Below are 22,316 nucleotides of genomic sequence, written 5' to 3'. Positions count from 1 at the left end.
AGTGGAAGGGACGACCTCAGCAGTGGTGAGGTGAGGCAGGGAGGGCTTGTGGTCAGGGAAGCTGTCCCACTACCAGCAGTTAGAGCCCTGGACTAGGCCCCAGAAGAACAGGCTTATGTCCTTGCAAAGCTATTATTTTGTTTTGTGAGTCTGAGCAAGTTACGTGGTTTCTCTGCTCAGTTTCTTCATCTGTCTAAGAAGCATAATACTTGTTCTGCCTATTTGACTAGAACTTAAAGAGACTTTGGAGACCATCTGCTAGACCATATCTTTCAATTTACTTAACCACAGAAATACCTTGAGAACAGGGACCTGTTATTTATTTATTTACTTACTTTTCAGACTAAAAAATAATTTATTATTATAGTTGACATACAGCATATCAATTTCAGATGTACAAAATAGTGACTTGACATTTACATACCTTACGACATGATCTCCACACTAAGTCTAGTAACCGTCCATCATGATACAATGTTGGCAAATATTATTGACTATATTTCCTGTGCTGTACACGACATCCCTGTGTTTTATTTATTTTAACACTGGAGGTTTGTACTTCTTATTCTCCTTCACCTTTTTCACCCTCTCCCCAACCCTCTCCCCTCTGACAACCACCAGTTGAGAATAGGAACCTTTTAGTCCATGCTCACCTCCCACACCACTGGTGGCTGGGGCAGCACCTGGCTCATGGCAGATGATACATAATTATCTGTCAGATCTCCACTGAATGAGCAGGGGACCGTCCTTGGTCACATGGACTGTTTGGAGGCATGGACAATCTTCTGTGACTCTACCTGTCCTGTGGATCTCCCCTGCACTGTGGGGGCCCGAAGCACTCCCTGCCTTTTACAGGTCAGAATGTAAACACTGGCTGGCTGTCCTCCGTGGGTCCAGCCTGAAGAATGGAGTCACCATGCACAGACTTATGACACTGCTAATAATAACAGTAGTACTAATAATTTTTAAATCCTCACTCCAGGATATGTTTACCGATTTTAGAGAAAGAGGAAGAGAGAGACAGAGAGAAACATTGATGTGAGAGAAACATCGATCAGTTGCCTCCTCACTGGGAATCAAACTCACAACCTTTTTTTTAGGAGAAAAAAAAAAAGTTTTTTATTGATTTCAGAGAGAGGCAGGGAGAGGGAGAGAGAGACAGAAACATCAATGATGAGAGAAAGTCATTGATGGGCTGTCTCCTGCACAGCCCCTACTAAGGATTGAGCCCACAACCTGGGCATGTGCCCTGACCAGGAATCGAACCATGATCTCCTGGTTCATGGGTAGATGTTCAACCACTGAGCCATGCCAGCCAGGCAAACTCACAACCTTTTGGCATACGGGATGATGCTCCAACCAACTGAGCCACCTGGCCAGGGACAATAGTACTAATAATTTTTTATACATGTGTAAGCCTGGTTCCTATCCTGAGCTACCCAATCCCAAAGGTCTTTAAAACCAAGACAACATTCTATATTTCAAAAAGCTTAATGCAAATTGTGTCTTTGTCCTAAATAAGACCACGTATGCAGACTGGAACAGCTAGTATTGTTTGGTGTGTGTAGCTTTATTGGGGCTAAAAGGTTGGATCATGTCAACTTAAAAGCTCTGATTAGATATTCTATGTTTTAAGGAAAAATAAGCATTATTTAACCCAGACCTGTCCTGAGTGATAAACAAGTTCATTTTTGCACAATGATTTCTCTCGGCCCCCACAACCCCATGAGGTAGGCATCACCTGCACGAAGCATTAGGCTCTGAAGGGTCCATGTGACCCACCCGGCATGCTGGTGCCTCACAGGTGCAAAGCCAGAATACAACAGGCCTTCCATTCCACCTCTCAGGGACCATTCATGCTCACATGGCAGGAGGTAGTCCAAGGAAGGTCAAGAACACTATCTCACTTTGATTCTGGACTTCACAGTACTCCTGTGAGGCTGAGAGGACCAGAAGAGTCCCCATTTTAAGATAAGAAACAAAGGCTCAGGAAATTCAGGTGACTAGGGTGCTAACGGTAGTAATGATCGGCCCTGCGAGCTTGGTCCAGGGTGGGCACATCAACTCACCTCTGGACCCCTGTGGGCCCAGGGGGGCTGAACACACTGGGGCTGGGGATATGTCTGGATTTGACAGCATGGGTGTACACCACAGAGGGCACAGGAGCCATTCCAAGTGGGGGCGTCATCCCCAACCCACTGTCTATTGGAAGCCAAATTTGGGTCTTGCTCTCATGCTGTCTGATACCACGGGGAGCGAGCTAATAATCAGCATAAGGTGTGCCTGTTCCCAAGGACGCTGCACTTTTCAGAGGGAAAAGCCAAACCCACCCAGGCCAGCCAGCCCAGGCCCTCCCTCTCCATCTAGGAAGACATGAAGGACACGCAGGCTAGACCCCAGAAAGCCTGCAGACTCTGCAGTTACAACTGCATCAAGAGGCCAGAGAGCTCCGTCTACTGTGTCAGCAACTCAAATCCCTTTCCCGATAGCTGATCTAAACAAGTCACTGGGGATCAGGGAACCTCATCCTCAGCCGGTGGAACAGGAATCAGCGTAAGTGAGGAGGACATTACGGGGAGTGACATCAGTGACCAGGCAACAGAGCCAAGGAGTCACTGAATTTTAGGGGGGGTATCTCAGATCCTACCACGCTTAACCCTGTTATTTACAGATGGGGAGACTGGATGGAGCTCAAGAAGGGGCAGTGACTTGCCTAAGCTCACACAGCACAAGGGCAGAGCCAGGCCAGACCAAGCCAGAAACCTGGAGGATTTCTACCTGACCTTGCTCTGAGACCCCTTAGAGAATGAGATAAAATCCTCAGACCAATCTCCATGGGAAAACACATGTGCATGAAAATCTGCATATTATTTAAGGGGCTCGTGGCTCCCCTTGATGCCTGTCCAGTGGTCCACTGAAGGCTGTCCCTAGGCCCCAAGTTAGAGCCTGTGGACAAGGATAGATGCAGCTCCTCCAAGCAAATGTGAGCCGTATAGCCAGACCCCAAGGGAATTAAAAGTTCCCCTCGGTGACTCTAAAACAGAATAGTAGAAAGTCTGTTCTCCACTCTGGTCCCCACCCAGGGTCCCAGTGAGTCAGAGGCAGACCAGAGAGGGGAAATTAGGGGCAAACTGGGCTCCAGGATCTTTGGGGTGGTCTGGAGGTACATGTACCAGCCTGAGAGGGAGGGATTGACAGCTGAGGCCCAGCCAGCTGTCCAGGGACAAAGGAGGCGGGGGACAGCTGACTTGATGGCAGGAGGAACAGAGCTGAGCAGGCAGTGGGGTGTGGCTTCCTAGGAGTTCCCACCCACTCATTCAGAGCTTCAAGAGTTGGGATCATGAATCATTGGGGCCACACAGGACCTTCAAGGTCATCCAGTCCAGGGCTTTTAAACTGCGTTCTGAGGTACTTTTAGGTTCAAGAGCCATGGGCATGAGAGGTGAATATAGAGGAGGGGGTCTCTGGCCTCCAGCCTGTTCCTCACCAACCTAAAGTAGCCCTTTTAATAACAAATGGGGGTGAACTTTTGTTTGGGGGAAACAAAACCAAAGGGGCTTCTACTGCTTTAAAAATAATGCTTGTAAATTGCTGGTCTTAGTCTAATGCCCCCAAATATTAGCTCTTCCTACCAAGTGGCTGGGCAGGCTCTGCTGTTACCACCTCCATGATGCGGCTTCCTCCCAGCATTCACCAAAAGGGTCCCCTGGCTCCAGGGTCAAGGCCTGAGTCCTGTGGGGAGCAGGGCCACCCTGAGGGGAATGCTACCAGCAGCTGGCCCTCTACATAGCAGTCACCTGTCACTCGACCCTCAAGGAGGGGATGATCCAGGGAGGGGAAGGAACTGCCAGTCCCAGAGAGCAGGGTGTGGGAAGGAATTCCACCTGCTCCCACAGTAGCATCCAACCCACCCACAGCAGTGCCTCCCATGCCTGACCACGCTGCAGGTGCTGGCTGACTGCCCTAGCCAGGGGCTTGAGGAGGTCTTCAAGGAGTGGGGTCTGGAGGGCAATCCACTGTGATCTGGGGAGGACTCTGCCCCTGGGGGGACAGGGCACAGCAGGAGACTGTTCTGTGACCCCAGGATGCTGTGGAGCCTGGCCGTCACACATATGGCTCTAAGGTCAAGTGTCCCTCCCTGTGGGGTCAGGAGAGGCTATAGGCTGAACCCCTCTCTCATAAACACCAAGAAGCATGTTGGCTCCACACAAGCAGCCAGCCCCTAAATACAAAGGGAAGACCTTTCCTGCTGGAAAAAGAGCCCCAGCTTCCCAGAAACAGCCCCATTTATGTCCTAGGTCCTTCCTCCCACAGCTGCTGCTGGCCTTACCTTTAGCTTGGCCTGGATCTCACGGGCTTTGCGACGAGCCAGCACCTGGATGTGGCTGGAGACCTATGGCAAGAAGAGAGGGCTCCTGACCCTATTTCCCAGATGGCCTGTGCTCCCCAGCCTAGCTCCCTGACCCTCAGCCCTCCACAGGCCTCAATCCACATCTGTGGACTGAATGAGTAAATGGATGCATAAATGAATGAAAGAAAGGGTCAGTCAATGAGGGGCCCTCAGGCCTGGCTAATCCAGCTATAGTTTGGCAATAAATAAAAGTGCAGTTCCAGTGCTTTGCCTTCTGTTCTCTGGTGTCCAGGAGAAGGATGGGAAGGGGGCTGATGACTCCAAAGCAAGGCGAGGGGTTTCCTCCCAGGTGATGGCAGCAGGGACAGAAGGGAAAATGAACTGTTCGTGGCTCACCAAAAAGAGCCAACTCATCTAAGCTGGCCCCACTGAGCCCACACTTGGTCCTGAGAAGGACCTGGCCCACCTGGGAGCAGGCTGGTGCTGGGGATACCTGTCCTGGGGACCCATGCCCGTCTCCCAGGGCCCACCTGCTTCCTGGTGCGGGTCTTCCCTGTCCGGAGCTTGATGTAGCGGGCAATCAGCTCATTCCGACCTGTGGAGAAACCAAGAGCCATCAGTGGGAGGAGAAGCAGAAAAGGCAGGCAAAGGAGAGGATCTGAGAGGTCCCTTCTTACACCCTCTGCCCACCTTGAGTGGGGTCTTGGGGTGAGGACTCTGCAGGTTCCCTCCTGCCGTCCTTGGATCCCAGGGATCTCCCAGCAGCAGAGGAAGCCGAGGCCCTGCTGGGGGACCAGTAACCTGAGAACAAGGAGTACCACGGCCTCCAGCTGGATGCAAAGCTTGAGGAGTCCTCTCAGAGCCTCCCCCCTTATCCACGCTGGCCACCTCCTCACCTCTGTCCCACAGTAGCCTGACAGCTGCCTCTCTGCTCCCACCTCCTCCTGGGGCCTTCTGCACATTTGGGAGGTTGCAAGGAAGTGCCTGGGCCTTGGCCTTTCCCCTGTGCAGCTCCCACAGTTCCCACCACCTCCATAAATGAGTAGGCCTTTACAAGATGTTCTGTCCTGTCTGTGGGCAACAGGGAGCGTGGGGGACACAAATGCTGACACTCTGAGTATCCCAGAGAAGTCCTGATACCCTTAATTAAGTGAAGGAAACCTAGGCCAACCACATTTCCAGCTCCATGGCTCTGAGACCAGTCAACAGGTAATACTGGGTGCTCACTCAGCCCAGCCTCCTAGAGGCTAATGCTACATCTGAGAGACCCAGGAAAACTGCCCTATTACCATAAATGAGATTATGAAAAGGGGTTCCCTGTGTCAAAGAGCTCATCCACTAGCTGAGGAGAAACGTGCCCACAATGGCTCTGGCTTGTGCTACAGATAGGTAACATGCAGTGTGTTCTGAGGACAAGGGGTCAGTTCAGGCTGGGTGGTCAGGTGAGCCCTCAGCTGGCCCTTGACCACTGGAGGATGAGACCATAAAGAAGGACATTGGGTTGGGGAGAGGGAGGGAGAGAGAGTTTGAGCAGCAGCTATCACTTCCTTGCTTCAACTCTGGGGCCAGAGGGCACAGCAGCCAGTCTACTCTGACCTGGTGGGCCTTGCTGGGCGGGAGGGCTGTGACTATGAGTAAGGAAGCAGCTGATGCAGGGGGCAGGCAGGACGAGTGGGCTATCTGCCACCTGGGTTGTAAAAAGAGCGCATAGCCAAGGCCATGCTGGCCCCCCAGCTGACCTTTCCCCACTGCCAAGGCTGAATTAAGAGGCCACCCTCAGGAGGTCTAGACTTGCTGGCCTGGAAGCAAGGGCATGTCTGTGTCATGGGGAGGGGGAGGGGAGGAGGGTTAGACCCTGGGGACATCACCCTGTGGGCTGGTCTACACCTAAAACTGAGATCCAGCAACATGTCTCTTCTCAAAGCTTTGCAGGGAAAGGTATTCCAGAGGCTCCTGTGGCACTCCAGTGAATGTCCTACCATATGTCTAACTAGAGGCACTCATGCTGCAGTTAAGAAATGCTTTTTTCATTGGTAAGAGAGCTAAGTCATCACCACTGGTGACTGAAAACAGGTCACAGAACTGAGATATTGGAGCCAGGCTCTAGCCCAGCAGCTCCACACACGAGCTATAGGATCTCCACAAGTCAGTTTCCACTATAGATTGGACCCTCAACCAGCCTTCTCTCTGTAAATCTAGCCCTTTAAAGTTTCTCCCCCCCAGATTTTTCCAACCAAATTTTTACAGACTTTAACTTTGATTTAATGGAGCTCTTTATGGCTCAGTTTCCTTTTCTGTAAAATGAATGTAAAATGCTCTAGGCCCATGTAAGCTGTCTAGTTCAGAGACCAGTTCAGGGGTAAGGAACAGAGCAAGGGCAGAGAGAAGGTTCCTGAGTCAGGAGGTTGGTTATAGTGCTGGTGGGTGTGGTGTTGAGAACAGCTGGAGTCTTGGGGTTGGTGGGAAAGCTGGAAGGATGGGGAAGGCAGGGGACACTTTAGTTTGTTAGGGGCTTAAAGACCATCTGGGATATGGTTCTAGCGCTGCTTCTCTAGCCCATACCTTGTACACAAGTAGCAGCTTATCAATTCGCTGTCTTTTCCTTTTAGATTCCCAACACCTCAGAGGAAGGGGCCACATCTCCATTCAGGTGTACATCGCCAATACTTGGCAACTATTTGTCGAATGAATGAATGAATGAATGAATGAATGAATGAATGAATAGATGAGTCCACTAGTGAATCCTGACAGCTCTATCTTCAAACTGCATCTAGAATCCAGCCACTTCTCATTCCCTCACCCTACATGGTCCAGTCCCCCACAGCCCACCCCCACTCTCTGGCCTGGACTATGATGAAAGCCTTCTACATGAATTCCCTGATCCCAGTCTATTCTCAACACACACCCTCCAATGGGTTCCCACCTCCCTCAGATTAAAAGCGTCTAAGCCCCTACAATGTCCTGGAAGCCCCACAGGATTCGTGCACCTGGTCCCAAGCTCGGCCCCTCTCTGATCTCCTGCCAGCACCATCGGCTCTCCCCGCTGTTCCTGGAACATGCCAGGCCCACTTCCACCTCAGGGCCTTTGCTCCTAAGGTCTGCCCCAGAGACCCACAAGCCCTTGATGGCTTCTATGCTCAGATGCCATTGTCTTGAGGACATCTTTCTTGAACACCCCACTGAAAGATGAGCTCACTTCCCTGGAGCTGAGTTTATGCTCCAATCTTCACTAATCTCCATAGTACTTTCTAATACCACGTGATCGACTTACTCATTTAGAGCACTGTCCATTCCCTATTCCCATGAGAGGAAAGCTCCTGGAACAGGGGTTTTCATCTGTTTATTTACTTATTTATATGCTTCACCTAGAAACTGCCTGCACATACTAGGCTCCCAATAAATATTTATTAAATGAATGACAAGGGAAAGATGATGAGGTGTTGGTCAGATATCCCATAAAGTGCTTTAGTTTCTAAGGGAAAGGTGTGAGTTTATTAAAGGAAATAACTTTTACTTTTGATTAGCTGTCCAGTACTTTCAAAGTGCTTTCTAACCCTGGTCTCATCTGAGTCTCTCTATACAGGAGCAAATTCAGATTTCTGTGGGGCCTAAAGCATCTAAAAATTGGAAGGCTCTCTTTGAGAAAAAGAATTTAAAGTACAAATACAAAATTAGGTTAAGATCATTTTAGGTTAAGATGGGGATTTCACTCTCTTGATGGTGGTGATGGCTTCACAGGAGTATACATCTGTCAAAACTTACCAACTGTCCACTTCAAATATGTAGTTTAGTGTATGGCGGCTATACATCATCAATAAAACTACTTTACAAATACTAATTAAAAAGTTTAGGAACTTGGAAGGGGCTGGTGTAAGTGAGGGGTCCTGAAGCATGAGACTCTTTAAATTCATAGAAAACTCACTGCCTCCCTACAAAAAGGCAGGCAATTATACCTGTTTGCCAGATGAGGAAACCAAGGTCAGAAAATCTCACCCAGACCATCTATCTACCAGCAGGTCTAGGACTGCCTGCCTTGGTTTGCGGCCTGGCTTAGCCACTGCACAGTATCGTACATAGAGAGATGCCCAGTGAATGGGAATCCCTGCCTCCCCCCACACAGTGGTGTTTCCTCTGCAGCAGCTGAGGAGGCCCATGCCCACCACCGTCTAAGACCCTTCTTCCTGACATCCCAGACAACCAGCCTCCTGTGCAAGGAGCCCCAGGACATAAAGCTGGAGCCCCATTCAGCCCCACAGCTACCTCTGCCCTCTGCACGGTGTCCAGAAGCTCTGCTATCAGACAGCCCACCTCAGTCCTGGGCAGGAAGCCAGCAGTGGGGCCAAGGAGCCAAACCCAAGGGGTGTAAGTCTGGCTAAGCTGGCTGTGTATTTTTCAGATTGTGCTTCTTCCCTCCTTTTCTCTGGAGCTGCACCCTCCTCTCCCTTGCTGGCTCATCTCAGACCACTTCCATCCACTCTCGTGCTGCTTATCAGAGGTGATGCTAACAGTTGAGAATTCCCTCCTGGGTGGGAGTGAAGTGCTAGGTTTCTGTGGGTGTACTGAGCCAAGAGGGACCAAACAGCTTCCTTCCTGCAACCAGAGGTCCTCCAGAGGTCAACTCAGCCATTCTACTGCCTCCAGGCCAGCTGGCGTCTAACCCAGGCTCACATATACAGAGGGAACTGCTGTAGCTTTGTAACCCTTGTAATAATACTAACAATAATGAACATGTATTGAGCACTTACATGTGCCAGGTATGTGTGCAAATAGAGAATGTATACTTGAACAGCTTCATCTGCATTCACCCCATCAATCTTTACGGCAGCTTTATGCAGCTGCTACTGTCACCTTCCCTCTACAGACAGGAAAACTGAGGTAAGGAGAGGTTTAGAACTTGTTCAAGGTCATAGGCCAGCACGTGTTTGAGATTCACATCCATGCAGTCTGGTTGTAGAGCCACACCACTACTTCTATTTAACATGGGACTGACAGCCATCTCTCTTAGAAGCAGAGGTTGGACCAGGTGACCCAAGAGGTCCTGTCTAGCCTAAGGAAGAAGAAACTGGAGCCCAGAGACAGGACATGATTTATTCAATGTCACGCAGTTTCTTAGTGACCCAGGGGCCATGAAACATCCATTTCTAAGGCTTCATGATTATTCCATAATGACTGCTTTTTCCTACGGATGCCCTCCCCTGGCTGGGATGGTAGCTTCCTCCGCAAGACACCGTTCTGTTCCTCCTCTCTGCATTGATCCCCAATTCTTTGGGTCTCTGCATGTAGTCAGTCCTTGGTGATGTCTGACTGTGCCTAGCTCTGACTCAGGTCCTGGAGGGAGAGGTAACTATTTGGGCCCAAGAGCCTGCCGACCTGTTGTCACTCTCTCATGGAGTGTGGATCCCAGAGCTGATGGAAACCAATGGGCCCTAGGTAATGCAGACATCAGGAGGCCCACAAAGTCAAGGATAGAGATGGAGAGAAGCAGAAAGCATGTACCCAGAGGTAGAGCCCTGAAACCACAGTGAAGGCAGCCAAGAAGAGCAAGGGCAGTCAGAAACTAGTAGAAAATCCAGTAGTCAGTGGGAGGGAAAGACACTTGTATCCTGTCCCAGCTCTGCCACTACTGTAAGACCCAGGCCTTCTCCCCTCTGGTGGGTGAGAGCACATGCTGAGGCAGCAGGAGGCCAGCCTGAACCTTGGCGGAGACCAGCTGGACAGCTGGGCATTGCAGTGTAGCAGGTGGCTTTGTCCAACCCCATAGAGGTCCTGGGTGGGGCTAGGAAGCATGCTCCCACCAGACTATGGCCCATCTGTCAGAGGACATGTGTCCAACAGCCCCCAGCTCACATCCACAGCCCCACCCTAACCACAGGCTGAGGGTGGGGCATTCCCAATGCAGGGTCCATGGGTCACCACCACCTTCTCCTAACCTTCCCCACACACCCTACCAGCCACCCCAGGCTTTTCCTCAGCCATATATTACCACTAATATTGCTATCCCACCTGCAAAACCCTGTCTGAGACAGGTCATTTCTGTATCGTGTTTCCTCTGTACTGACTCTCTTCCTGCACCAACCCTCCCTTGCCACTAACATATTAAATGGCATAAAATAAGTAAAGCACCTGCCACTTAGCAGGTCAGTAAAGCTAGCTATTATTGTTCATATCATTAATAAGGCCCTGTTATAACTGATGTTATTAGACTTCAAAATTGGAATGGGCTGAGAACCCAAGGGCAGGAGCCTCCCCACCCAATGAGCTCTGTGTCTCACCCCTATAGACTAGGATGGGGAGGAGGCCGGCCCTTCCTCCACAACCAGCCCTAATCCCTATGTCCAGGGATCAGCTGAAGCTATAAACACCTGCAGGAGGAGGAGGCTATTTGTGGAGAAACTTGTGCCTGAAGCCTGAGAAGGCAGTGATTAGGCCAGACATCTGAGCTATTACCACCATTGTCCCTGCAGGGCTCTGAGACTTCTGGTGAAATCCTACCCAGGCTTCAAGGCCACCGGCCCAGGAAGGTTCCTTGATCCCCACCCAAGTGGGTGTGCCCACTCCTGCTTCCAAGCCCTGGCACACAGGGTCTATACCTTTCTCACAGTCCTGGGCTAGTCACTGAGCTCTTGTCTGACTCCCTCAATCAAATGTGAGCTCCTGAGGGTAGGCAACATGTCCCACTCAGCTCTACACCCCAGGGCTGTTCACTGGGCACCTCCTACGTGCTCTCATCCCAGCAGCAACACTAAAAGGCAGTATCTTCTTCCAATAAATATGTGGAAAGATGCTCAAGATCACCAATCATTAGGGAAATACAAATCAAAACCATGAGATAACACTTCACACCCACAAGGACGACTACTTAAAAAAATCAAAAATAACGTGTTGACAAGGATGTGAAGAAACTGGAACCCTTGTGTATTGCTGGTAGAGTGTAAAATGGTGCAGCCACTGTGGAAGATAGTGTGGCAGTTCCTCAAAAAATTAAACACAGAGTTCCCCACATGATCCAGCAATTCCACCTCTAGGTATATACATAAAAATTGAAAGCAGAAACTCAGCTACTTGTAGGATAAACAAAATGTGGTATATCCTTATAATCGAGGATATTAAAAAGAATGGGCGGAGGAACAAGATGGCAGCGTAGGTACCAGCTGCACCCGCTGCCTCTGGCAACCACATCAAAATTACAACTAAAATACAGAACCACCGTCACGCTGAGCCTCCTGAAATCGGGCTGAACAGAAGCCCCACAGCCAGGGACCTGAAGAAGCACCGAGACCGGTAGGAGGGGCGCAGACGCGGGTGGATTGGGGCTGAATCACAAAGACGTGCTGCGGGCCCACACCGGGTGCCGCGGGTGAAACCCGGGAGGGACTCTTGGCGGCGGAGGTCTCCTGGAGAAGGGAGGGATCCCAGCCCCACAGCAGGCCCCCAGCCCAGGGCTCCAGGCCGGGAAAAGACGTCCCCACAACTCCTGGCTGTGAAACCAGCGGGGACTGTCCCTGAGGGTCGCGGAGGCTGCGGGAGCCCCAGCAGCTCCTCTCAAAGGGCCTGGCACGGACTCACTAGGACGCGCTCCCTCGGAGCCCAGCGCCGGGCAGCAGCCTGAAAGGACCCGGGACACTCGGGGAGGAACTAACCTGCCTGAAGTCAGGGCTAGAGGTGGAGGGTGGCTTTCTCCCAGGCAGAAGGGCTGGCAGAGGCCGTTGCTCCCCGCACACAGCCGGCAGGCAGGCGCCATATTTGAATCCCTAGCGCCTGACTCACACCTTTGGCCCCGCCCCATGATTCCTGGAGGCCCCGCCCCTCCCCACCTGCAGCTCATCCAGGCCATTTCCAGCGGCTTTTCTATGCAAGTGGCCTCTCAAGCCTCATGCTTAGGACTTTCCTAAAATCTCTCAAACAAGCAGCAGTGTGCCCCGTAGGGCTTGATAAGTGGCCCCAGGCCTGGCACTAGCGGCAGCTTGCATTCGCTCATAGCTTGGCCTCTCCTGGACAACGCAAAGCCCAGCACAAGTAGCAGCCAACTATGGTTTGCTGTGTAGCTCATGCTGGGTGGCCCTGGGCAAGGCACTGGCAGCAGCTGACTTTGCACCTCCCGGGAGGCCCCAGAGACAGTGCACCCGGTGGTCAGACTCGACCACACTGGATTACAACCCTACCACATCCACGAGTGACACTCAAGGGGTGCACTTGGTGAACACCAAAGCTCCACTGAAGTAAATCCTGCTCCATAGGGGTGTCTCCAGCACAGCAGCTCTCTGGCTGTAGTTGCAGCTGGTCCTCACAGCTGATTGGCCTGGGGGTCAGTTCCTCCCAGGGATGCCAACAGCAACCAAGGCTCAACTACAACAGGACAGTGCACACAGCCCACACAGGGGAGCACCTAGAAGGCCCAGCTCAGGTGACTGGGAGGCTGAGCCACTTGGTCCCTAGAGGACACCTACTACACAAAGCCACTCTACCAATTCCAGGAGACATAGCAGCTCCACCTACTACATAGAAACAAACACCTGAAAGCAGCCAAAATGCGGAGGCAAAGAAAGATGTCACAAAGGAAAGAACAGAAGAAACCTCTAGAAGAGGAACTAAATGAAATAGATCCACGCAAGCTAACAGATAGAGAGTTCAGAATTTTGGTTATAAGGATGTTTAAGCAGACTGTTAGGGAAATAACTGAGAAAATCGATAACATAATAAAGTACCAATTTAAAATGAAGGCTACAGGAACTGAAATGAAGAATAATTTACATGGAATCAACATTAGAGTAGAGGACGCTGAGAATCAAATCAGCAATTTGGAACATGAGGAAACAAAAAACACCCAACCAGAAGAGCAAAAAGAAAAAAGAATCCAGAAATATGAAGATAGTATAAGGAGCCTCTGGGACAACTTCAAGAGGCCCAACATTCGTATTATTGGGGTGCCAGAAGGGGAAGAAAGAGACCAAGGAATTGAAAATCTATTTGAAACCCCACCAGCACTACAGGAAATGTTGAAGGGTCTTCTTTAACAAGAGTTAATGAACAAAAGAATCTGATGAACTAAATAGATCCAGAGACATTGACACATGTAACAGACAATCATATTTCAGGGGAAAGAGGGAAGGGGGGTGGAGGGTGGGAAGAGATTAACCAAAGAAGTTATATGTATAACCCACGGACACAGTTAATAACGGGGTGAAGGCCTGGGAAGGGGGTGGGAGGGGAGTGGAGGGGATCAATTGGGGCGGCGGGAAATTGTATACCTGTACTACTCTCAACAATAAAGATAAAAATAAATAAATAAATAAATAAATAAATAAATAAATAAATAAATAAATAAATAAAAAGAATGGGCACATGCTACACCATGGATGAACTTTGAAGACACTGTGCTAAGTGAAATAAGCCCAACACAAAAGGACAAAGACTGTACGATTCTACTTCTATGAAATACTTAGAATAGTCAAATCCATAGACAGAAAACGGAATAGAAATTACCAGGGCTGGAGGAGAAGGGGATGGGGAGTTAGTGTTAACTGAGTGTGGAGTTTCCGTTGGGGAGGGTGAAAAAGCTCTGGAGACGGATGGCGGTGATGATGGCACAACCATGTAAATGTATTTAATGCTACTGAACTTAAAAGTTATTAAAATGGTAAAATTTATGTGATGTTATTTTCCCCACAATAAGGTCACACTGGCTACTGGAACAGACAGTGGATTCGAACCTAGGCTCATATCATCAGGCCTCCAGAAGCACAAAGTCCAGGTTCTAAAGCCAGAAATGAGGGCATGGAAGGAGCTGGAAACCGAGGGTGACAAAGCAAAGGGCAGCGAAGGATCCAAGGATCGTGGCGAGAAGGTGGGGCAGTTAGAAGCTTGGCTGAGGCTCCCAGACCTGTGTCCCATCATCTCAGTGACAGGAGTCCCAACTTGAGTCCAGTCCCTACTCTGCCTCTCATTAGCTGTGTGACATCCAAAAGGAGAATCCCTTTACCTATGACAGTCTTTTCCTCAGCCATATCACAGCACCTTGCCCAGCTCTCCCAAAACCACCACGCAAAGTCCTACCTCTGGGCCAATGCTCATTCTGTTCCCCTGCCTGAGCACACATCCCTCTTCTTCTACCAGTTCAAGCTCCACTTCCCTCCAGAAAACTTCCAAGATAACTCAGTCCTTTGGTTTACTGTCTGGATACAACGTATCATTAATTTACTTTCCAAAGATGTTTTCCCTGCCTCTCCCCTTAGACCATCAAGTTGTAGAGTACAAAGCCCACAGCCTTCAGCCTTAGCCTGGTTTAGAGTGGTAGGCACTTGACCAGCTGCTAACAGGAATGGGCAGTCTAGGTCACGGGCACCTGGTCGGGCAAAGCAGAAAGCAAGGAGAGAAGCAGAGAGACATACAGAGAAGAGAGATAGAAAGGTTTGGGAGATTTAAGAGCAACCTCCAAGAGGGCAAGAGGCATGGGGGGCAGAAAGGAATGCACAGAGAAAGACAGCCAGCTACAGTCTCTTGCAAGCAGGAGGGAGAAAGCAAGGCAGCAGGGCCAGGGCAGAGCTGTGCGGAGAGCGAAAGGCACAGCGTGAGGGCAGATGGAGGAGAGAAGTTGCCCCGCGCTCACCTCCCCACACCTGCCCATGGGGCCAGAGGCCAGGCCTGGCTGAAGGAGGTCAGAATGACCAGCATGTCAGTGCCAGGGCAAGGGTCACACAGTGACGGGGCAAAAATGAAAGCAGCCGTGAGCAGGAGAGGGCTAGCAGCCCTGGCCTGGGAGCTGGTCCACAGTGTGGGAGGCTGGGCTCAGAAATAACAGGCGCTAATCTGTCCTGCGGCTCTGCATGTCATCTGCATGTCTGCCTGGCCGTGGACAGTGTGCTGCTCTGGGTGTGCTGGATCAAGGCTGAGAGCAGGCCTATCCTGTGCTCAGAGTCTGCAGGTCTAGAACCCTCCCCTGGGCACCCTGGAGTCAGTTTGTTCTTCCTGCCTGAGCCTGCTTCCCACCTGCTTGTTCTCAGCTCCTACCCTGTGCCCACCCAGCTGGCCTACCTGGAAAACAACTGATGGCCTCTGGGTGTGGGAAATGGGGGAGTAAAGACCAGGGCTCTTGGGGGCTCAGGCACAGGAAGATGGCAAGAGTGGGTCCCGAAAGGAAGATGAGAAGACAGAGGAGAGCAGCCTCAGTGAGATGATGTCTGAGTCAGCTTGGCCCTATTCCTCCACCTCCCTGGGGTCCGTCCCAAACACTGGGGCTGAGCTCAGAGCTATATATACCCCCCAGCTGTGCTACAGCCCCTGCTGAGAGCCCCTCCACCAACTCCCTGTGCAGTCCTGCCTTGGTTCAGACCCCATGCCTGGTAAGACGAGATCAGGATAAGCCAGCATCTGGACCCCAGCAGGATCTGTACTCATGTAGCAGAGGTGCTGCGGGGGCTGGGTGAGTCAGCAAACACTGCGGAGCAGCCTCAGGTCCCTGCCCAGAGCCTGACCCACCTGGGGCTGGGGCGAAGCAGAAGGCAAGGCAGAGGAGAAGACAGGAGCAGGTGGGAGGCTTTGTACAGCTCACAAAGTCCACTCAGGGTGACAGGGGGGCTCTGTGCAAGGAGGCAGGAGAACTGGGTTCCAGCCTGGGCTCTCCCTCTTACTACCCTAGAGACTCTGGGAGAAACTCTGGGCCTCTCTGAGCTTCTCTCTGCATCTGCAAGCAAAGGTTATAATTCCTCCCTCTCCCGAAAAGATTAAAGAGATGATGGATGTCAGAGGCCACTGAGTGCTCCTGTCAGCATAATTAAGAGGCTTCTGGCCTCAGCCTCTCTCCTCCTCCCAGGTCCTCCTCCTGTGCCACGCACCCACCCACCCTGTGCCCCTCCTTGTCTTTCTACAGAGGGGACACCAACATGGCCAGAACAGTCTGCCAAACACCCTTTCATCCTGCTCCACCCCCACTCAACAGCTCTCCTCCTGCCAAACAGTTCCAACCCAAGGCCTGACAGAAGTCCACAGACTTAAATTTACCAAAGCCTGGCTCAGTTGCAATCATCTGGTGACTGAAGATAAAGTCTCTTAATCTAGTTCCTTTATAGGTAAAGTTAGGATAGAAATATCTACCCATAACAACTAAATAAAACTAAGATCTACCCAAATGTCCATCCACAGATGACTGGATAAATAAAACGTGGTCTATCCATACAATGGAGTGTTATTTAGTCTTTAAAAGGAGGGAAATTCTGACACGTGCTACAACATGGATGAACCACGAGGACATTGTGCTAAGTGAAACAAGCCAGACACAAAATGACAAATTCTATGTGATTCCTCCTATATGAGGTACCTAGAGCAGTCATATCCATAGAAACAGAAGTAGAGTGGTAGTTGCCAGGGACTGCGGGAAGGAGTGAATGGGGAGTTTGTGTTTCATGGGCACAGAGGTTCAGTTGGGGATGATAAAAAAGTTCCAGAGATAGATGGTGGTGGTGATGGTTACACAACAATGTGAATGTACTTCATGCCACTGAACTGTACAATAGTGGTTAAAAAGATAAATATTATGTATATTTTGCCACACACACAAAAAGAAATAGCTCAGCACCCAGAGTCTGGTATACCATGGCCTTCAAATAAATGTGTACTGATTCCGCCACATTCTGCTATCTCCGTAGGCCTTCCAAGAGTCCTGCAGCAACCTCAGCTCACTCCCTTTGCTGAATGCTTCTTGCACACTTGTTTGCCAGACAATCTGTCCCTTTAAAACACAAACACATATCATGCGAAGTGTCCTGGGCACACCCCATGGCTTCCCAACCAGGGACCCTAACAGGTTTCCAGCTAAACTACTTGCCCCACCCCTCCTTGCTCCTTCTCACCTCAGCTCATGATCAATACCATCTCACTCTCCACCGAAGTAGCAGAAAGAGCTTAGGGTCCCATAGCCTCTGTTCCTCACCAGCTCCATGGGGATGACCTCTGTAAAGCACCTAATCCCACACCCAGCAACCAACAGGTGCTCCATACATATCAGTTGTCTCCTCCATGAAGCTTCCACAGTGGCCAAAAGTAAGAAGCAACCATCAAGAAAAGGAAATGGTTAGAGTAGGGGTGGTATAGGGGGCTGACCCAGGGCATGGGTGCCCATAAAAGAGAGACTGTGGGAACCAAGCAAAGCCACGATGGTGGGCTGGTAAAGAGACAGGAGCAGTTTTACTGGTGACTGAGGAGCAGACCTAGGGTCTAGTTCAAAAGGAGCTTGCTACCCCAACAAGCAAAAGAAAGAGAAGGCATCATTTTGGCTTTGTAGGGAAGGTTGTAGGTTAAAGCATAAACTAGAAGGGGCTGTGAGAGCTGCATGACTTCCTGGGCCAGTAACAAACTGGACTCGAGTTTAGTCAGTTGAATTGAGTTGAAGACTGTCCCCCCAAAACTTTTGTCCACCTAGAACCTCAGCTTGTGACCTTATTAGGAAATAGGGTCGTTATAGATGTAATGAGTTAAGATGAGATAATACTGGGTTAGGGTGGACCCCGAAACAATAACTGGTGTCCTTATAATATGAGAAGATACAGAGACATCCACAGAAGGAGCACGGACATGTGACAACTGAGAGGTAGGAGTGATGCAGCTACAAGCCAAGGAACAGCAAGGATTGCTAACAAGCACCGGAGCCAGAGGAGAGGCATGGAGCACATTCTCCCTCAGACCCTCAAAAGGAACCCGCCCAAAGACACCAGGATTTCAGACTTCTGGCCTTCTGAACAGTAAGAGAGTCAAGTTCTGTTGTTTTAAGCCACCTTATTTGTGGTAATTTCTTACAGCACCGCTAGGAGAGAAACACAGGCAGCTCCCACGAGTCCCTCACGCAGTGCTCTTTAAACAGCTGACAGGATCTGTGCTGGGGAGGGAGAACCTGAGTGGAAACCTCTGAGGGTGGGCACCTGGACTACAGCAGTCTTGTTGGAGCCAGGTTGGAGGCATCTGTTCTCAGGAGCTTCTGCCAGTTATGACCCTTTCAGCTCCTGCCCAAGGCCAATACTTCAAGCTGGGGGTCCTGGGGAGCTTTCCAATGGGATTGAAAGCCTAACCTGGGCCTTCCAACAGCTGCTCAGTTTTTAGTTTTTTTAATAAATTTATCTTGATTGTTTAAAGTATTACCGATGTCCTTTTTCCCCCCCATTGATTCCCTCCACTCTGCATTCCTGCGCCCCTTCCCCAAGTCCTCCATCACACTATTGTCTGTGTCCATGGGTTATGCATATATGCATATAAGTTCTTTGATTAATCTCTCCCCACCCACTCCCCCACCTTCTCCCTGAGATTCATCAGTCCATTCCATGCTTCTATGTCTCTGGATCTATTTTGTTCATCAGTTTACTTTGTTCATTAGATTCCACATATGAGTGAGATCACGTAAAACTGAATCAGGAAGAATCAAAAACCCAAATAGGCCAATAACAACTCATGAAATCAAAGCAGCAATCAAAAACCTCCCAGCAAACAAAAGCCCTGGTCTGAACAACTTCACAGGAGAATCTTACCAAGCATTCTACTTCTTATTACAGCAGTCCCTTTAACATTTCTTGCAATGCTTCTATTTCTACTTCTAATTACAGCAGTCCCTTTAACATTTCTTGCAATGCTGGTTTGGTGGTGATAAACTCCTTTAGCTTTTTTTTTTCTTTTTTTGTCTGGGAAGCTCTTTATTTCACCATCTATTTTGAATGACAGGCTTACTGGATAGAGTACTCTTGGTTTCAGATCCTTGCTTTTCATTACCTTGAAATACTTCATGCCATTCCCTTCTGGCCTGTAGAGTTTCTGAAGAGAAATCAGCTGACAGCTTTATGGGAGCTCCTTTTTAGGGAACAGATTGCTTTTCTCTTGCTGCCTTTAAGATTCTCTCTTTGTTGCCTGGCTGGGCATGGCTCAGCAGTTGAGCGTCAACCTAGGATCCAGGCAATCGGGGTTCGATTCCCAGTCAGGGCACATGCCTGGGTTGCGGGCTGCAGCCAATCAATGACTCTCTCATCACTGATGTTTCTATCTCTCTCTCCCCCTCCTTTCCTCTCTCTGAAATCAATAAAGATATATTTTTAAAAAAAGAAAAAAAAGATTCTCTCTTTGTTTTGAATTTTTCTCATTTGAATCATGATGTGTCTGGGTATGGGCCTCTTTGGATTCTTCTTGCTTGGGACTCTCTTTGTCTCCTGAACTTGTATAACTTTTCCCTTCATCAGGTTAGAGAAGTTTTCTGCCATTATTTCTTCAAAGAGGTTCTCTATCCACTGGCCACTTTCTTCACATTCTGGCACTCCTATGATGTGAATATTGTTACACTTCATGTTGTCCCACAGCTCCCTTAAACTGTCCTCCTGTTTTCTTAATTGTTTCTTTTTGGATCTCTGATTGAGCGATTTTTTTCTACCCTGTCTTCTAATTCACTGATCTGATCCTCAGCTTCCTCTAATCTGCTGTTTATCCCTTCCAACGTATTCTTTATTTCTGCTATGTCATTCTTAATTTCCTTAAGTTTCCATATATTTTCTCATGCTGTTGAGCATCCTTACAATCATTATTCTTAACTCTACATCTCATAGATTGCTTATCTCCATTTCATTTAGCTCTTCTTCTGGAGAATTCTCTTGTTCTTTCATTTGGGCCTTGTTTTTTGTCTCCCCATTTTGGTTGCTTGTTTGGCTTGTTTCTTTGTATTAGGTAGATCTGCTAGGACTCCCGGTCATTTTGGAGGTGCAGGCCAATGTCAGGCGCTGTTTGTGACTGGCCTTGAGTATCCTGTTTGTAGCTATCAGCGATCTACAGCTTGTAATTCCCTCTGCTGAGGCTGGGTGCATTTGGAAAGGACCAAGATGCGTACCAAGATCTGCTTTTCCAAGCCTTGGGTCCAGAAGTACATCAGGCAAAGACTCAAAGCACCCAGAGGTCCGCTTTTGCCTACAGGCTGAGTATTCTCATTCTCTTAATGGGCCTCAGGCTATAGGCCACAGCAAGGCATAAACTCCACAGAGTGGGACGAGAGGTTTTCCAATAGGTGGGGCAATTGCTTTCCACCCAGGCAAAAGCTGCCTGGATGGTAAAGATCTGCTTGAGAAATGTCCTCTGCAGTATGGCAGAATGACTCAGGACAAGAATCCACATGGCCGCCCTCCAAACTTTATCTCTAGAGGCAGTATCCCTTGATTTTCCTCACATAGCTCTAGTCCACTCTGCCCTCCCTTCGCCAGAGCCCAAAGTGAGTGGCTGCACACGGAATTTTGTGTTGTCCCTTTAAGAGGGTACCTGTATTACCAACCTCTCTCCCTGGCAGACAGAAACCCCGCTACTTTTCACAGCCAGTTGTTATTTGGGTACCTTTCTCAGTTCTGGTGGTCTGGGCTGGGGAGCCCAGCTTGAGGTTTAGACCCAGAGTACTCAGCGGGAACCCCATACAGGTGAGATATCCCTCTGGACCTTCAGCTGTGGCCTGTGGCATCCTGGCTAGGCCTCTTGCATCTCCGTACTTCCTACCAGTGTCTAGGCGGTCTCCAGTTTACGTACTTGTTTATGAGGGTTCTCCCCAGCTAGTCTTCAGCTGATGATTCAGGATGGTTTTTCTGTATTTTAGTTGTAATTCCAGTTTGGTCCTGGGAGAATGTCCATATAGCTTCCACTTAATCCGTTGCCATCTTGGAATCTCCAGCTGTTCAGTTTTTGTTTTACTTTCCTAAATACTCTTCCTTGCATCCAAAAGTCAACACAGCCCCAAGCAAACTGTGTGGTCCTTACCACATGGCCACTGAACATAGTGTTTCTATATTTGTATATTCTGCATCCTCAGCCGCTCAGGAAGATTGAGCCTTTCCAGATCTCTCCCAGCTGGAGGGACTTTTCCTGAGGAAGGTCTACAGCACTCTGTTTGAATCTCTCCTGAACCACTCCAGTCTGCCTTGTAGTCCGTTATATGTGTGCCCATGTCTCACCAGCCATATTGTGAGCAGGGGACTAGATCTGCCCACCACATCTGGAACACAGAAGGCTCATGAAGGAGGGAATGATTCTAGTAGCCAACTTCCTGACCACCCTTCTCAGCCAAAGTGGGAAGCTGGGACATCAGGCATTTGCCTGGGGTGGGGGCTGGGGGATCTTCCCCATATTTTACTCATTTCCCACGTCTCTCACTACCCCAGTTCCTCACACACTCAAAGGCTCCTCCTCATATGCCCTCCCTCCCTTGGGAAACCAGCTCAGAAGAAAGCAGTGTCCACCTGATAGATGCCCCAAGAGATCATTTCCCCTCCATCACTTGCAGGGATCCCCAAAGTTGCTGTGCCTCACCCCTTGCCTAGGTTCTATTTCCAGAGCTGGACCATGAAGTCAGGAGCCTGCTGCCCCACCCCAACAGGGTCCTTACCGTACATCTTGCCCTCATCCGACAGAATGATCTTGCGCCGGCCACAGGGTGGGTAGATGGCCAGGGCCTCCTGGAAGCTCTGCTCAATGTCTGGGCTCCATACACCCTCTGCATCATTGTCAATGGGCTTGTCCAATGCCTGACTGCCCCCAGAGACGTTGCTCCCCTCAGGGGAGTTAGGAGAGCTCCACTCGTTGGAGGTAATGGTGCCGGCCTTGCCCTCCAAGGCTCCGCTTGGAGGAGCGTCCGTTGGACCTGTTTGGACAGAAACCACAGCATTGGTGGAAGAACTAGGTGGACCGAGGGACGGGGTTAGCCAAGGAGTGCCAAGTCCCACGACCAGTTGCTCTTCCTTGCCTGGCCACTCACAGCGCAGGAGCTTGGAGGGGAAAAGCAAGGAATTCCAGGGGCCAAATAATAAAGTGGAAGGTCCAGGATGATCAGAACGCCTGGGATCTGGCAGGTCATCTGCCCTCTGTAGACCTCAGCTTCCTGTCTATCAAATGAGCACAATGACGTGGGCATTTCCTGATCATAGCTCTAAGAACCCAGATAGGAGAAGTAGGAGATAAGGATGGTCTAGCA

General features: G+C 49.8%; 1 protein-coding gene across 1 annotated transcript in view; it reads right to left on the bottom strand.

Annotated features, from left to right (window-relative positions):
* TEAD4 (TEA domain transcription factor 4) overlaps positions 1-21,984 on the bottom strand; it is a 40,214-nt gene extending 18,230 nt beyond the window's left edge. Inside the window, exons 1-3 of the mRNA XM_087814480.1 lie at positions 21,732-21,984; positions 4,882-4,946; positions 4,331-4,393 (exon numbers count right to left, since the gene is read on the bottom strand). Coding sequence (XP_087670606.1) covers positions 4,331-4,393; positions 4,882-4,946; positions 21,732-21,738 — 135 coding nt within the window. The 5' untranslated portion in view covers positions 21,739-21,984. The remainder of the gene's footprint in view (positions 1-4,330; positions 4,394-4,881; positions 4,947-21,731) is intronic.
* Positions 21,985-22,316: the final 332 nt, after the last annotated feature.

The sequence above is a fragment of the Miniopterus natalensis genome, chromosome 2 (assembly GCF_054644295.1).
Source record: "Miniopterus natalensis isolate mMinNat1 chromosome 2, mMinNat1.hap1, whole genome shotgun sequence".
Lineage (NCBI taxonomy): Eukaryota > Metazoa > Chordata > Mammalia > Chiroptera > Miniopteridae > Miniopterus > Miniopterus natalensis.
The sequence above is the reverse complement of the archived record's forward strand: the minus strand, read 5'-3'. Positions and strand labels throughout refer to the sequence as shown.